The sequence below is a fragment of the Crinia signifera genome, chromosome 2 (genome assembly GCF_055691185.1).
Source record: "Crinia signifera chromosome 2, ASM5569118v1, whole genome shotgun sequence".
Lineage (NCBI taxonomy): Eukaryota > Metazoa > Chordata > Amphibia > Anura > Myobatrachidae > Crinia > Crinia signifera.
In genome coordinates, this window is record NC_139218.1 from 272,051,057 (window position 1) to 272,069,991 (window position 18,935).

General features: G+C 41.9%; 1 protein-coding gene across 4 annotated transcripts in view; it reads right to left on the minus strand.

Moving 5' to 3' along the window:
• Positions 1 to 18,935, minus strand: part of CLYBL (citramalyl-CoA lyase) — a 400,072-nt gene that overhangs the window by 172,397 nt on the left and 208,740 nt on the right. For all 4 annotated transcript variants that reach the window (XM_083168638.1, XM_083168635.1, XM_083168636.1 and 1 more), the window contains exon 2: positions 5,102 to 5,309. In XM_083168638.1, the coding sequence (XP_083024764.1) occupies positions 5,102 to 5,309 (208 nt within the window). The remainder of the gene's footprint in view (positions 1 to 5,101; positions 5,310 to 18,935) is intronic.

Sequence of the window (18,935 nt, forward strand, 5' to 3'; positions counted from 1 at the left end):
CATTACATTTAACCAAGTAAGATTATATCACACTGCTTTGACAAGAAAAATACCTGAAAATATGTTTATTCATTAACAGCAATAGTTTTTAGCACTCCACTGAGGAAGGCAAATTGAATGTGACATGTATGAGATCAGAGAGCCTCAGATCCCTTATTAAACTTAAATCAGTATTTAGTATTAACACCTTTGCTGTCAGCTGGTTTGTCAAATCACTATTTAAAATCTAAAGGTCTATTTGTAAAATAATAATATAAAATAAAAAAGACTTAAGGAAAAATATTGAGGCAAAAATAACCTGTAACTAGGAAAAAATATTTATATTGTTCTTAATTTCATGGAGATAAATGTATCTAAAAACAAAAAAAATGTATTCCACAGCTCTTGGTCAAGAACCACAAACAATATATATGCAAATTGGCTTGTATAATTAGAGCTACACACAAATATGCTATCATTTCTGCTTAACACCTTCATAATTAAATAGTCTAATAGGTAAATGCCCATTTTTCTTTTTTTCTAAAAGATCCGCGATGTCTAGATAGAGAATGACTTGGTCCATATGGACAACGTATAAGTGTACCACGTCCCCTCACTTCAGGCACACTAATTTATTCTCCCTCTATGTCCGCTGAGATGGTAAAGTATGAAGTTGGTTAAAAAAAAAAAAAACATTTTTAGGCATCTAACTAGTTGTGGTTGACCATTAGTGGTTGACCAACTCATTGTCCATCTAGACATTGTCGATCCGTTGACTGGATACGGTCCACCTGTTGGTGATGGTGGACATGATGGTGAGCCTATGTTTGTGTAGAGCCCTGGAGCTGTAGTCCCAGCTCATTGTTAATCTGGTCCCAGTCATATGAATTTTGGGTACTCTTTACCTAGAAAGGCGCCCACGATTGAAATCGCGGGCATCGCGGGTAAAATCGCGGTAATCGCGGGCATCGCGGGTAAATCGCGGGTACATCAAAATCGGGTACCCGCGATTACCGCGATTTTCCCATAGAGAACAATGTTAAAAAGCCTGATTGACCGCGATTTTAGCGTTAAATGCCTCAATGCCCGCGATTTTCCCATAGGAATCAATGTTAAATGGGCTACAGAGCCCAAATAGCCCCAATTAACCCTTAAATGTCCCCCCAATTTTTGTACGCCACCCCACGATCCACGCCAACCCGAAGCGTGGCGAGCGCAGCGAGCCCGCGAGGGGCGGCGGTACGCGTCCTACGACCTTTTCATGCCCTACTATCCACGTCGGCGTGGAGTTGAGAATAGAATAGTGTGGCGAGCGCAGCGAGCCACCGAGCCCGAAGCGTGGCGAGCGCAGCGAGCCCCGCGAGGGGACGCGGATACCTTCACAGGTAGACGCGTCCCCTCGCGGGCTTCACAGGTGTCCGGGTCGCCACGGACACCTGTGAAGCCCGCGAGGGGACGCGCTTACCTGTGAAGGTATCCGCGTCCCCTCGCCACGCTTCGGGCTCGGTGGCTCGCTGCGCTCGCCACACTATTCTATTCTCAACTCCACGCCGACGTGGATAGTAGGGCATGAAAAGGTCGTAGGACGCGTACCGCCGCCCCTCGCGGGCTCGCTGCGCTCGCCACGCTTCGGGTTGGCGTGGATCGTGGGGTGGCGTACAAAAATTGGGGGGACATTTAAGGGTTAATGGGCTCTGTGGCCCATTTAACATTGATTTCTATGGCCAAATCGGGTGGATTGAGGCATTTAACACTAAAATCGGGTCCATCGCGGCTTTTAACATTGCTTCCTATGGGAAATCGGGAGCATCGCGTCGCGGGCATCGCGGGTACGTTTATGGCCGGCCGCGACGCGACCGACGCGATTTTTCAGGTTTAACATGGTTTTCAATGGGAAAATCGCGGGCATCGCGTCGGTCGCGTCGCGGGCAGGCATAAATGTACCCGCGATGCCCGCGACGGGCGCCGTTCTAGGTAAAGAGTACCGTTTTTTGTTTAAACATTTTGAAATGATTACGGTACATGCAGATTTAGTATGCTTAATCAACATTCATTATTTTGACACAGGAAAGTTGACTTTAAAGCAGGATACTAACGAATTACACAAGTTCTGCAGCTGCTTAGAACCCTGTGAAAAGTAGGCTTACAGTTATCCCGTCACTGAACCTGTGTAATAGGAGTGCCCCTGTTTAAAGGGATAGTACTGTATGGTAAGCGTAAGCATATTAATAATAATGAAATGTCAACATGGAGAATATGTCACCATTTTGTTCTTTAAAAAAAAAAATTTATTCAGTTTTCACAAATCTATATAAACAATTTACATACGTACACATACATAAATTCTTATATATAGCATTGTGCGCTGTGCACATTTTGTGCGCCTAAAAAACATACAATACTTCAGTGTTAGTGCTTAATACTTTTACATTTATCCACTATATTTTTTTCCCTCCATTGCTTCTTCTACTTTACTATCATGTCTATTCTATGGCAATACTGGCCTCTGTCTTTTTTTTTTTTTTACTTATTTTGTATGTCTGTCATTTCCTCTTTTTATTCCCACATAACCTTCCAGCGCACATTTGCTACCACCAGCTCCTAAAGGATACAGCCCAATCATTACACCCCTCCCCCCACCCTCTTGCCGGCTGTTCTCCATACATATCTAACCTAACCCATTCGTCCATGGTTCTATTATTTATTTGTTGTTTTTTCACCCCAATCTTTGAGATATCAATTTCCATATGTGTTTACTTTTCTTACTTTATTCTACTCTTTCTCTTTAGTGATTTTAAGTGTCTTCTACTTTTTCTTACCCGGTGCCCCTTAACGTCTCCGTCTGTTTACATCAATTTATAGTGTTTAGATTTAATCCATTTATACCATGGGTCTTCAAACTGTGGCCCTCTAGTTTTGGCATGCTCTTATAGGAAAAAATGTGGCAATGCATGTTGGAACATGTAGTTTCACAACATCTGGAGGGCCACAGTTTGAAGACCCATGATTTATACCATTTTGTATAGTATAGTATAGTATGTATTAGTATATCCCTAGCCAGAACAGTAACCCTAAGCTTAATTGCATTAGAGGTTTCTAATGTCAACATTCTGTCCATGTCGACATTTCTGATATTAGAGGCAAAGAAAATGGAGTATGTGTGTCCAGCGCTAAAGTAGTTCCCATCCACTATTCACACCAAATGTGAAAGGGTAAATAAACAGTCACCATACACCAGTCGACTTGTAATGGATCAGTCAGAGGCAATGATGATTGGAGTAGCGTCCTCACTCATTCCATGATGCACGAAAAATAGAATGAGAGCAGATAATAGTGCAAATAACGTCGTAAAATAAAGTGGTTTAATGAAGAGTTGCACTTACAATAAAAAGACGTATATACAAGCATGAAAGGGATATCCTTCTGGTTACAAAGTAACCTTAGTAGCACTCGGTCCGGACCAGTAACCACTCGGTACCTTATTGGGGAAGCCACCCTGCCCAGGGGGAATCCGCTTCAGTGAAATCCACACATAACGCGTTTCAGTTTATTACCTTCGTCAGAATAATAACTCTTCATTAAACCACTTTATTTTACAACGTTATTTGCACTATTATCTGCTCTCATTCTATTTTCCGTGCATCATAAAATGAGCGAGGACGCTACTCCAATCATCATTGCCTCCTACTGATCCATTACAAGTCGACTGGTGTATGGCGACTGTTTATTTACCCTTTCACACTTGGTGTGAATAGTGGATGGGAAATACTTTAGCGCTGGACACACATACTCCATTTTGTTTGCCTCTAAAATCTGTTTATTGAGTGTATTTGGATGACAGTCACTGTATGTTGTGTTAAGCAGCTTCTGGTATATTAAGCGCACAAAACCCGAGAACACCTTTTTTGTCTTCTCGACATTTCTGATATTGCCATGTCGACATCATGAATATTAACCTGCTTTTAACAACATTATGAATGTTGATATGCTGACTGCATCCTGTCAAAACATACACTGAATATATACACACAACACACACACTACAAACATACAACACACACACACTGCATACATACATACATACATACCATACACACACGTAGTGTTCATTCTAGAACCCTGCACATTTCAAAACTCATGCAGTTCCACTTTTCTGCTTGTGGTGTCGCTGTCTGATGTTGTGCTTCTAGAACAGTGTGATCTGTATTGAGATACAGGCCCCAATGTGCTAAAGACACCACACTAGACAGTGACATTCCTGGCATGAAAAGAGGAACTGCTCTGGATTTTGAAAGGTGTGGGGTGCTAGAATGAACGCCACACACACACTCCATACATGCATACATACATACATACATACAACACGCACAGCATACATAGATAAACACACACAATACATACAACACACTGCAAACATACACACACTGCATACATACATACATACATACACACAGCATATATATACAAACACACACAGCATATATACATACATACATACAAACACACACATCATGCAGCATTTACGAAGAGCGGACAGGACTTCATGTAAGTGGACATGAAGCTACTGGGGCTCCATGTGCTCAATATCTCCCCCCTGCTGATGCCTGCCCTGTGTTTTCCCCCACTTAATCCAGCCTTGGTGACAGGAGTCAGGTGCTGCAGTGTACATTATCCTGCAGCACTTGACCCCTGTCACTGAGAAAGAGTCGGTAGTGCAGGGGGATTTTCCATGATCAGTCCAGTATCTCCAGGAATGCTGAGCATTCCATTGGCCTTAGGTGTCTAACTCCCCCGCAGGCTATAGAAACAGCTGCATCAGCATGTGTAACAGCACCTGTGTGGGTCACAGCACGATGAGAGTGTGACTATTGCTTTTCCTGTGGTGCACCCGCTGCTGCTGCATAGAGCATCAGCTCTGACTCATGAATCATACTAACGCCTGCAATGGAGGAAAGAATGTCTCCTGTCTGGTACCCCTCAGCTTGCACTGTAACAAGCGATGCACTCACCGCTGCTGGACGATGAGATAATGTGTCCACATTATGTAATACTATATTAAAATAGTAGAATAGCAGGTTCAATAGTAAAAAGTTGGTACAATAAAATAACCACAACTGCTTACCTTTTTATTGATGGCCACTCCATCTTCACAGTCTAGCACCGCACAGTCAACACTGAGGGAGGAGATCTTTTTTATTTTCCTTTCATCATTTCCAGGTATATATAGTACTGCTCTGCGGGGGACATACTTATGAAGCTCTCGAACTGGAGAGTATAAGTAGCTGTTGCATGGAATTTTTGGGAGACCACTTGCATAGAGAGAGTAATTTCTGAAATGAAATAGACATATAACATTGAACTTAAAAACTAGCAACATAGTTATAAGACATACATATATTACTGTGATGGAATCCATGATGCCTGGTGGAACAGTGGTTAGCATTGCTGTCTGTTAGTCTAAATGCAGTCTGTATATTCTTTCTTTGTGCTGAAACTATTAAACGCCAGAACTTGGCATTGCTTCAACTCATCTATTATTTGCCACCAGTGATAAATTTCCCTCGGCTCCTGCTAAATATATACTCCCTGATGCTCTACTAAGCGGCTGCCAATTAATTTAGTGGTGTCATGGCACATATAGGGTGGCCTTGGTATAAATCAAACCCAGGACCTAAGTGCTGTGAGGTAGCAATGCTAAACATTACAATAACCGTGTTCTCTCTTGATCTCCTAGGACCCCACCTCACTTCCGTGGAATATTCTTCACTCTCTCCTGGGAACCGTCTTTGATGTGATCAAATTTCCATCTGTTTTCTCTCTCACCTGGCACTCTCCACTCCTGTCTTGTCCCCACTCATCTCTTTCTTCTCAAACCCCTACTCTCTGCCTTGCCACATTATCTCCTCTCTTGAGACCCAACCTCTTGGGCTCTGGCATCTTTTGCCCTGCTATTTTTTCTCTCTATTAGTACCCATTCTCTCTGTCCTGTCCCTTGGTCCATCTCCTCCATCTCTGTTCTAAAACCTTTCCTCCCAACCTTGACAACTTGTTCTCTCTTCTCTCTCTCCTGGGACCCCCTTCTCTTAGATTATATATTGTACCTGTGATAGATTAAATATACAGATGGAGCGGGAGTCATCTTTGCAGGGGACGGCGGAAGAATCGCCATCCCCCGGCAGCCGCTGTAAGGGGACGTGCACGCGCACGGGTCCCCGCAGCCTCACCGACGGTCGCCCTGGGTCCTCGCCGCCTTGCCTCACCCCCGCCCCTTACCCTGTCTGTATCCCTGAAACGGAGACAGACAGGGTTCCCATTCCCCCGGCGACGTGAAACTAGGACGCACGTGTGTCCCAGTCAGATGGAGCGCCTCTCCGTCGGCAATCACCAGCAGACAGATTCTGGCGATCAGTGGGCAAGAATGAGGCGCGCTCCATCTATCTATCTATATATATATATATATAGATATATATATATATATATACACAGAGATAGAGAAGGACCCAGCAGGTCTAAGGGTGGATGCTGTCAATTAGCTGGCTCCGGTGTCATCCTAGTGAGGCTGGTACCTCTAATATATGGCAGTAGAACAAAGCGGCACTCGGAGACTTGATAAGTGGTAAAGAGTAGAGGATTATTTTTAATCCATGTGCAGCATGAGAGGTAACATTTCGGAGCGCAATAGTCTGGGAACAGGGGGAAAAGCCTTCACATGTTTGTTTCTACAAATGTATTTAAACCTGTATTTCACATGTTGTCACTGTGCAAACCGTTGATCTGACAATGGGGCCGTCTCGCTCCGAAATGTTACCCCTCGTGCTGCACATGGATTAAAAATAATCCTCTACTCTTTACCACTTATCAAGTCTCCGAGTGCCGCTTTGTTCTAAAAAATAACTCTCTCTGCACATGTTACATCAGCTCCACTTACAGTGAACATGGTTTTGTCCACTAAAGAAGGAATTTGCTTTTGCAAACCAACCAAAAAAACCTCCACTGTACAGTCAATACACACTGCACGATCTGGTAAACATTGGCACTATGGGGTTTATTCTAGTTCATTCTTTCTGACAAAATCCTTCTTAAATGGACAAAACCATGTGCACTGCAGGGGGGCAGATGTAACGTGCAGATAGAATTAGATTTGGGTTAGTTATTTTGTTTCTGTGCAGGGAAAATACTGACTGCTTTATTTTACACTGCAATATAGATCTCACTTTGAAGAAAAACCCCACCCAAATCTAATTCTCTCTGCACAAGTTACATCTGCCACACCCACAGTGCACATGGTTTTGTCCATCTAAGAAGGATTTTGTCAGAAAGAATGAACTAGAATAACCCCCTATATATCAATTCCCCTGGTGCACTCCAAAGCTTGGAATTATCGACATGCAGATGTGACAGACAACGTTGCGGTTGCGCATAGTGCATACACATTGGAAGAGTTAAACAATTTGTCATTCTGATCCATCAGAATTGGGCAAATTCAAAATATAGTCTAAAGCAGTGATGAATAACCTTGACACTCCAGCTGTTGTTGAACTACACATCCCAGCATGCCCTGCTACAAATTTTGGGGCAAAGTCTCGGGATCCCGACTATTCTGATTCCGGGATTGGCCTCCCTACTTCTGCTGAGGTGCATGAAGATATAATACAACCAATTAAGATATGGTTTTACATTGCTCTTGTTATTGGAGTAAATTTGATTTAATGTTAAGATTGAGTTCGTTTTTTATTTTTTTTTATTTCCGTTTTTGATTCCATGATTTTTTTTTGTTTGTTTTTATTAAATTAAATAACTGATAATGTAGGGCAGGAGTATACTGACACAGAACAAAGATTTAATTCATGTGTGATAGATAGATAGATAGATAGATAGATAGATAGATAGATAGATATGGAGTGGCCTAAGAGGGGCAAGTTAGGGCACTTCTGCATGGCAAAGTGATGACCCCAAAAAACTAATGAGGCTATGTCTTTATATTTCTTTAGAAAACAACTCCTTGGTGTTACAGCCAATGAGAGACTCTCTACAGTAGCCCGAGACAACTTGCTTCTTCCTTTGTCCACCATTCTGCAAAGACTTGCTCCACCTGGTGGGCTCATTGGATGAGACAACAGAGTCACCTTACATAACATAAGGCAAGTTGCATTTCTATAGAGGAATTGGTTTAGCATGCAAAGAATGCATAAGCACTGAAATGAAAACTATTAAATTCTCTTTGACACTAGCAAACACTCCATTTAGGGGAAGAGCTCTAGGAGGATACTTGGACAGGAGGGTAGCCAAGACAAGACACATCAAAGACAAATTCGAAAATGTATGATAAACATTCAGTGTCAAAAAATGTCTGGAAGAAGCAGTTTCACAGTCTCCCATAATAATTGAGCATGTGAATGAATTGTAGGACTGTAACAAAACATTTATTTATAGTGAAATTATGGTATATTTTGTTCACCACCCCAAATCTACATACATGTTTTATTCATGTTATGTCATTTGTCATTTGTCTCTGACATGTTATGTCATTTGCCCATTTATCAAGCAATATTTACACGTTTTCGGGGTTTAGCCGCAAATATTAAGTGTCACCTTAATGTATTCAAGGGGACCGCAGCAGGAATCTCCGATCCCTACTGCGATCCCCCCTGCAGCGCCGCCGGCCGCATCCCCCATAGGTTTTTATGGGGGATGCAAAGCTGCCCGATGTATTAACATCGGGCAGCCCGGCATCGCAGCCCTGGGCTATCACCATTCTAATGTGGCAATAGCCCGTTGTAGCCTATGGCTACATATCGCACTGCCCGAGCGGCAGTGCGGTCAGCGGTGTCGCGGGGGTCAGCACGTAACCGCGCATGCGCAGACCCCCCGGCTTCCGGGTCAGGGCTTCGCAGGGACGGGCTCCTTTCGGAGCCCTGTCTCTGCTCCCTGGCAGATGATACATGGTGAAATGATTGCATTTTACAATGCGATCCTGGCCGGTAATATTCCGCCCAGATCGCATTGTAAATGCGATCAATGATAAATGGGGCTTTAAGCCCTTCTTCGGTGTATTTTTTATTTACAATTTGGTCCTATTTTCTTTTCTTGCTTGCATACATATGCATATATCAAACCTTCCAAACTGTCCACATTATGATGGCCAAATCCTGCCTTCAGGCACTGTCCAGCTGTCCCATCTGCAGTCTAAACTATAGAGCAGGGAAAAGTGGGTTGGGGAATGTTGGAAGGTCTTCTTCTCACCATGGCATGCATGATCTACCTATTACAGAGAGATACTAGGGACAGTCCATCAGCTCAGAATGTGCCAGGCATGCCCCGCCAACATAATGAGGGCATGACATTTTGCCACGCCCCCTTTCCATGTGCTCATGCAAAGTTCTGCTTCCCAACTCCCAAATGTTTGATCGTATGATAGATAGTTTAGCAAAGATGGAAAAACATTGGTCAATAAGGCAGGGTTTATGTAAACCTCTGAGTATGCAAAAAGATGATTATGCACGGTTTTGGTTGTATTTACTAAGGAAAGGCTTGTAAAAATGGCGACAGACAGAGCCAGCAGACTGCCCCCACCCCACATCCTCTACCACATCTCTCTGTGTAGCCTGACTATACTTTGCCTGCTGCTATATTACAGGGAAACACAGCTTTAGATCTAAGCCAGAGGTATTGCGGAACATACATAACACATACACATTATATACGCATACACATAAGTACTGCCATACAAGTTGCCTAAGTGCACCTTCGTTCCCTACACTCCTGCATTCTGCAGGAGACTCCCTGAAATAGCAGCAATCTCCCTCTCTCCCTCATTAGTCTAGCAATCTCCCTCATTTCACCTAGCCCACATGACAATGTTAAATTTTTTTGTTAAAAAAAGGAATGAGAAATCTTTTTACATTGAATCATCAGTATAATTTTCTAGCACTTGACCAAGTGTAGCAACTCTTACTAGTTGCTTTGGGGCTCATCTACATTTGGATATGAGTCATTTTATAAGATTACTCTCAGATGTAGCCGTACACACCCACGATTCTAGTATCCACATTCACAATCTCTCCATATATGGAACTAAACACGCCCCGTGGGTGGAGCATGACATGCCCCCTCAATGGAGCGCTGTGCAAAATTCTACTACCAACCATAATCTCTCTGAAACTAGTTTTCAAATGTAGGCAAGTATGATGTGCACTGTATAAATAATGTCATTAATAGGTTCTAAACATGGTATTTAATGACTTGTGAGCAAAGTTCAGATAGAAGGAAAGAGAGAACTGGGAAGGAAAGGAGAGAAATAAACTAATGGAGAGATGAGGAGGTAGAATGGAACTGAAAGGGAGAAAGATAGGTGGGAGAGGAGAGATGTGAGAGACATGGGAAAGGGGGAACAGGGGGATGCACATAGGAATATGGGGGACGATAAAGGAAGAAAAAAAAACCTGTGCACACATTACCCATAGGGTAGCGAGCAATTTTCAAGCGATTTCGGGCTATAACCAGCCTGCAAAGGGTGCAAGATCGAGTGTCATTGCCGGCGAGTGCAATATATACGCCACATTACAGAAGTGTTTACAGTGTCACCAGAGATAAGAACCAATTAGTCTGCCAATTTTGTCTGTCTGTTTTTAAAAGGTGACTTCTATAAATTCTTGGGCTTATTTCATTTAAAGGCTAGTCTTATCTTTCCCAGATGTGTTTCAGTCTCTCTCCTCCCAGGATGAAAGCCTGACCTCTTTCCCAGCATCTCACTCTCTCCGAATAATGGTTCCTTACAAACTTTGTCAGACTCTCTTAATGCATATGAAAGTTTCTATCTCACCTTAAAGCCTTATATATTAGGGTCTTTAAACCTTTTGTGATAAGTTATATCCTGGGGCATTCTAAAGGTTAAGCTGAACAAGTCCGGTATCTTTACACCATAACTAAAGTGTTCAATACACGGACTGCAAAGGAAAAGGACTTTTTATTGTTCACAATGGCCTCAGGTGGAAAGCAGGTGCCTTATGTGGACATTGCCAACTGATGTGTTTTAAAGAAGCATTTAGAGCCCAATTGTTTAAGCACAAGTTACACACTGACAGATAATACTGATGATGATGATTTCCTATAAAAGACTCAAAGCTCTTGTACTTTACATAAGAAAAACCTTGTACTTTACATGAGAAAACAAGAGCACCCTAAGAAAGAACACGCAAACACAGGGGAAATTAAAAAAAACTCCAAAACCTTGATGTGAAGACCTCAGGGCTGTATGGCAGCAACGCTAACCACTATATCACTCTACCAAAAACTACTCAATCTGAGAAAGGCCTGAAACTTTAACAAATAGGTGGTCAAATCTGCTGAACAATTAAAAAAAATTATTTACATAGGAAGCTACAGTACTGTATGTAGTGTTTAAAGTGTGGATTGACAGAAAGAAGGGTACTTGTGAGTTATCCGGGCTGCCGATTTTGTCCTTAAGTTTAGTTAACTTAAGGACACCCGACCGACGCGATGCCCGCGATTTAGCCCCAAATCGGGGGCATCGCGTCGGTCGTGGCCGTTATAAGGGACCGCGACGCGATGCCCACGATTTCCCATAGACAGTAATGTTAAAAGACGCGATGGACCTGATTTCCCATAGACAGTAATGTTAAAAGACGCGATGGACCCGATTTCCCATAGACAGCAATGTTAAAATAAAATGACAATGTGAAATTGGCCAATATGGCCATTTCACATTGGATATGTTTTAAAAAAAAAGGTTTCATGGCCCCCCACCACCGTTAACGCCACCCCGCTATTGAGACCAACCCGAAGCGTGGCGAGCGCAGCGAGCCCGCGAGGGGCGGCGGTACGCGTCCTCCGACCTTTTCATACCCCTACTATCCACTAGGGCGTGGAGTGAGAATAGAATAGTGTGGCGAGCGCAGCGAGCCACCGAGGCCCGAAGCGTGGCGAGCGCAGCGAGCCTCGCGAGAGGACGCGGATACCTTCACAGGTATCCGCATCCCCTTGCGGGCTTCACAGGTGTCCGCGTGCGCTCGCCACGCTTCGGGCTCGGTGGCTCGCTGCGCTCGCCACACTATTCTATTCTCACTCCACGCCCTAGTGGATAGTAGGGGTATGAAAAGGTCGGAGGACGCGTACCTCCGCCGCTCGCCACGCTTCGGGTTGGTCTCAATAGCGGGGTGGCGTTAACGGTGGTGGGGGGCCATGAAACCTTTTTTTAAAAACATATCCAATGTGAAATGGCCATATTGGCCAATTTCACATTGTCATTTTATTTTAACATTGCTGTCTATGGGAAATCGGGTCCATCGCGTCTTTTAACATTATTGTCTATGGGAATTCGCGGGCATCGCGTCGCGGCCCCTTATAACGGCCACGACCGACGCGATGCCCACGATTTCGGGAGCGATGAAAAAATCGGCAGCCAGGATAACTCACAAGTACCGAAAGAAGAAAGGTCTAAATAGACTTAAGTAGAGTATTGTAAGATGTATGATATCCATCAAGGCATAACACATCACTTAAATACGTTTAAAACATTACTTAAATATTTGTCCCGAATCCTCTTCTGCTGCTGGCAGGTCCGGGACGGGCGGCGGGCGCAGTGCTGCGGGGGAGCTTCGGGGATGTTGCTCCCTCGCTTCCTTCTGCCGGGCATAGGTGCGTTGCTCGGCAACGTCCCTGAACTTCCACCCGGCGTGTGTCTACAGAGCGGCTGACGTCAGCAGCCGTGGGGGGCAGCAATTTTGAATAAATAGCCGGGAACAGACTGCTGGGAACAGACGCCGGTTATAGCTTCTTAGACCCTGCGTCAGCACAGTCAAGCGGTGTTCCTGGTCCCTGATCTCCTTAGCCTGTTTGCTCCGGAGTTCCAGTCCCTGCTTCAGCCATGTGCCTTCATTATTCCTGCCATCCTCTTGCCTTCAGTACCTCCTGTATCCTTGCGGGTGTCTGCATTTGGGGCTTGCCCCTTACAGTGTAGGGAATTGGGGGAAGAGGTTGTTGGATTCTTTAGTACTGATTCTTTAGTACTATCAATTGAGCATTGTTGCTTTTGTCATTTGTTTATATTCCACCACCTTTGCATTGTTGCAATTATCATTATTAGTGTACCATCGTTTGTGCATTGTAGCCATTTGTCATTTATTTATATACCACCGTCTTTGCATTGTTGCAATTGTCACTCTTGATGCAGCACCATCACAGTGCGTCATCACTGATAGCGTCCCGTGAGGGGTCCCATGGCCTGCCCATTCAGAGGGTTAGTTAGACATCCTCTTGCTCCCCGACTGCCTCCACGAATACGTTGTCCCATCGTAAAACCTGCCTGTAACGGAGTCTGGGCAGACCTAATTCGCCCTTACAGCCGGGACGGGTACAGGTGAAGCCTAGCACCGCACGTATTCGTGGACTCCAAGCTGGGGCAATAGAGTTAGGGAGCAAGATTAGGGACAGCCTCCTAAACACAGAATAGTCAGGATTCTGGGATTTTGCCCCAAAATCAACGGTATTTTAATCCGGTGATTGGGCCCTCCAATCTCGGGATTCCAGGAATCATTTACACTACATGTGCTGTTTATAGATTAATGCTGGGAAGTGATGAGCACCAGCAGTGCATGGCTCAAACGCTACCCGGCGTGATGTCACAGGTCACAGTGTGTAGCCCAAGACTGCCTGCCCCATCAGTCTCGCATAAGGACTGAAACACAGCAGTTACCAGTTAGCATCCAGGGATGACAGGATTAAGAGTTTTTCAATCCCAGGATAGAAAAAAACAACCCAGGATTGGCCTTCCTATTCAGAATGACACATTGATTAATATAGCAAAACAGGCAAAATGTACTTTAACGTATAGGAAGATAATTAATCACTCTATAGGGACTGGTCATTGGGCTATATTCAATGCTTTCAGTGAGGGGGTTTGTATGGCGAGGATGGCTTTTCCTCAGCAAAAACAAGCCATCTTTGCTGCCAAACCCCCTTGCTGTTTTCAATGTACGGCCCGAATACTCGCCGTAAGAGGGCGGCAAGGATCCCCTTAACCAGTGAGGTTCGCCACAAATGCAGAAAGTCCACCACATATTTGTGGCAAGCCCTGACATTTTAATGGCCACACTCGCTGTTTCCACCTCGCCAGGTGAGGTGGAAACAGCAAGTGAAGGGAAGGGAGTAGAATACATTGACGGCAAGCTATGGGCACTTCTTGCCGTTGATAGCTCGCCGTCAGGGCATTGAATATACCCCAGTGTGTTTATATAATGGAGCTATTCTTGGGTATGTGACTGCATAATGGATTGTATTTGAGAAATAATTGTCACTATCTAACTTGCCATAATACTGTTAATGTGCAGTGTGGCTAATACCTTTTGGATTGAGCTTACATGTTGGCTGTTAAATGTTGTTCAATAACCCTCAAATGAATACAGTAATTATGTTGTCATAGTGACAGTACAATCATGGATGTGATGCACAGCTTGTGTACACTTGTGTAGGGATCCTACTAAAATAATGATGGGAATGGTCAAACTTTTATCAGGTATGGATGAGGGAAAATTCCAAATGTGTGACATGTACAGTATAGGCTCCATTTCATTTCATGATTTACTGTGTAACACCGCAATACAGGTTTCCCCTAGGTGTCTTCTAATAAGGGGTAAAAGTAGTAGTCACATTCCGTCAGTGTATATCATCAGGAGAGTAAAATAATTAACCATACAATACAACAGCAGTGGAAAAAAAGGGGTTTCTTTCTACTGTATTCACTGCGCCTTGAGCAGCATCAAATGAGGGGTAGTTCAGCCCCTCCACATAAACACTAGACAACAACAAAACTTATGATGCAATCCTATTTGCGCTCAAAACAATACAAACATGTGGAAATAATTACGTATCCTCTGTTGTATGTGGCCTTAGAGTGTATCACATCAAGTGATACATGAAAAACAAGTGAACAACAACATTCATAGTGTAGTATTTCAACAAAAAAGTTCTTATGGGGACTATCTTCCCATGGATAATATGTATGGTCTTCTTGTATAGAATAGTGGTTCTATTCTTTATAGGTTCTCCCTTCGTGCGGCAATAACAAACGGTGCTTACAATAAGCTTACATTCATAATAGTAGTGGTAAACATATCAAGGTATCTTTAAGTGCTCACTTGTATGCTTACATTAGCCTCACGATAGATCCTCATATAATGGTTTCTTTCAGCGAAATGATATCCAGGCAGATGATAAAAAAGTGGTATTTATTTAGGAACAAAGTAAAATTAATACTAAAAGAAGAGGCATATATGTTTACAAGTACAGTCCATATAGCCTTCTCCTGAATAAAAAAAAACACCAACGCGTTTCAACAGTGTCTGTCTTTGTCAAAGTATTACAGCAGTGATTTCCATGTATGGTAACTTGGCTCTGAGACATTTCAAAAGTTCAGATTTCATCAATAAAATCCACAGATTCAAGTTAACGTTCCATGACAAATAGGTCTAATTTCTTATTTCTAAAGAGGGGGACCTGGAGCTACTCTTTTTAAGTATTATTGATCAATTCTATTTCCTGTTAAGATGTCGTTCCCTGGTGCTGTGAAATGCAGGAGCTGCCATCTGTCACATCTACAGCCCTAACAGCATTCACTGAATCAAACTGTTTATAACCAAAAAAATTCTACTTTTCTGCTACGTATATTCTTTTAAATATTTTTTTTTATAGATCTGCACAAATTGAACATTGTTCCAAAAATTGCACAATTTCTATTAACAAGTTTTTGCCCATTTAATGTAAAAAAAAAAAAAAAAACGCACCCAGGTCCATATGAAATGTAATGTCGGTGTATGAGGACCTATATTTGTAATGTTATTTCTCTACAATTCCATGGGTTCACAGTTATTACATCTCTTATAATATTTACTTCATTTAATCTACTGATACTGTATTAGTACCAGATTATACCTTACAGATATTAAAGGGAATGTATCGTAAAGCTTTATCCTAGGTCTCCAGTGGCATTGCTTTATTGTGAGAAATCATCTAAGGCAAATAAGGGAGTCAACAGGAACCTGGAAATTGAAGACACTGCAAATTTGATAACTAAAGCCAGAAATAAAGTTGACTAATAGCCAACTTCTTGCAAAAACATGCTTCCCTGTAAACCCATTAAAATACCCAATAGTATGCTTATAGTAAACCACTGAAACATGATAAATTTGGAGTCAAACAGAGTACACGGTAAGGGACATATTACTTGTCAGCATTTACACATGATATCTTGCTAAGCTGAGGTTGAGTCCAAATGCTACAGAATAAATCAATGTCCTGATGTACTGAAACATGCTGTTCAATGGCACTCAGAAGCACAGCTACAATATATAGTTTGAAAACTATACTGTTCTTCAAACAGACATATAAATTGCAATGTATAAATCAGCAATTGAATATTTAATTGGTAATTTTGTAAAATTGAATTTGCAAAAACACTGCAGTACACCCAGATTTATGCCCTAGCAATTATAAGGATTTAGAATCACAATTGTGCTGCTGTCTCTCAAACTGTTACTGTACTGTAATGTGGCAACCAAGTACATACTGTATACTTTAAAGTGAAAAGTAATTTCATCAGAATGATCAGCGTACACTATTTACTGTCAAACAATGTAGAGTAAAAGCAAGGGGTCTAGGTACCCTTGATATTAAAGTGGTCCCTGTAAACTATAATTTCTTGGCACTGCATATCGTAGTGACAACAAGAAAATATTCTTATTGTCAATTTACCACAACCGGTAACATGGCAGTTAGGAACTGATTGGCTGGCACTTTATCTCAGTCTACTTATTTTTGATCCAAGGCTTAGTAAAAAAAAGACAACCGTAGTATGGTATTATTATGTTAAACAGTACTGATAATATATAATGGGATTATCTTCGTAAACTGGATGTTTTCAGAGGATTGACCATGAATAATAAACAAATAAATAAATAGGGTCCTTAGTGATGTTTGGAAACATGAAAATGAAAATAAGTTAATTTACGTATTACAATTTTAGGTCAACAACATTTTAATGTATTTGTGACATTCTAAAGAGACATTAGTTATAGACAAAGGGATGTTACCATATTGAGGAATAAAACAAAGTTACTTTATGGACATACAAGTGTCTGTTAATGGTACGTATATCGCAAAAAGAGATAGATTAGAAAATTAGTTTCTTACAGATGAGCAAGCAGTTGTTGACTACACTACTCGCTTCACAAAGTGCTGTTCTTCTGTGTTGGTACTATGGGCAAGGTCAGTATGGCATGTTCCACTGAGAGGGTCTGCACCTCACTATTGTAACTTGCAGGATTTAACAGAATTATTCTTTCATTAACTAATTTGAATTCATGGAATATACTGGAGCTAGAGAGATGTAGAGAAGGTTTAAAAACTATATTTAAACCCCTTAAGAATACATACATCAATGGGGTTGTCATATTGACCAACCCAAAAAAACAAATTAAACACAATCAAAACACATATTGTGCCTAGTATAAAAGGGTTTATAATTATATTTATTTTTTCAATCCTCTCATCTTATGTAGTCATTGTTGGTGAAAAGAGGAAATCGATCACCTACTAGTATCCTTCGTTGTGTACCCACGAGATATGTTCTGCCAGCACTAAGCATTACAGTAGCTTGTGCTGTTTCTGCTCAATAAAGAAGACATTAGCCAGAAACTTTTTTTTGTCTACAACATGAAATGTCAAGAAATATGAACAGAAGAGGGAGGTGCAACCATCATTCTGCAACTAAGCAACAAAACAGTAATTTACAGCAATTTGCGTCACTAGGAATCAGTGTCGAACTGGTACATGATTGACCCACTGGGGTAATGCAGGGGTAGGGGCCCATGCTTAAGGGTAGCGACCAGTTACAACCAGGTAAGACCAGTCGCATAAGATGCTTGGAGAGCCATTAGAGTCCATATATCTGACCTTCTAATAGAGTGACAATGCATAATTTAAGTGAACCTGACATTATAGAAAGGATAGGGGCCCTCAGGCAGTAGAGCCCACCAGGGATTACCCCTGAAACCCTGAGGGTCAGTCTGACCCTGCTAGTTAGATTGAACAGCACATTGCAAATATATTTTAAATAACATGTTAATATTTACATGGAGCGGACGACTATACTGTTCCTTTCTAAAAGCAACCTCTAGCTAAGATTACATTTAAAAATTATCAATGAGTTGACCATTTACTCAAATGTATCAAGAAAAGAAAACAAAGACTAAATAATATAAATTATATGCAACAAAGTGGCTGATGTATGACTTGTGATATCAGCACTCAGAATTTTTGCTTCTCCACAATGTGACTACGGTTGCATCCTACAATAAATACAACAAAAAGTTAAATAAACGCACGTTTATGTAATGAGCGTAAGACAAGGTCAGGGAACAAAACAGAGAAAAGCACAGCTAGAGAACAGCATCTGAAATGACAAAACACCAGGATTTGCACAATAATGGCGTCTCATTAAGAAAAGAATATAAAAGTTGTTTGTTATAAACACCAGCAGGTCTTGTGCAAACACTGACAGATCACAACAGAGCCTAAATGAAGCATGTGCCTAATAAAATATTACCTTCTAATGCAGTGAGCTGTAGATTGTGCATTTTATCACACACGCTAATAACCACAGTTATGGTTTTAATTGTAACCATTTGTTCTCTGGGCTTGTGTCTCAAAGAATTAACACTATAAAATGGTCAAACTAGCATGGATCATATATGTCTAATTGCAGTCAAGAGCAGTTACCGTCTAAATGTACATTTCAATTTCCTTCCGCGGATAATGTTTGTTAATTGTATTTCTTTATATAGCAAGTGAAAAAAAGGCAGCTTGTTCAAAAAGGAGACCGAGTGTTCTCTTCTTTTCTTTTGTTCATGCAAGAAGCTAAAGTCACTTCAAGAGCACTTAAT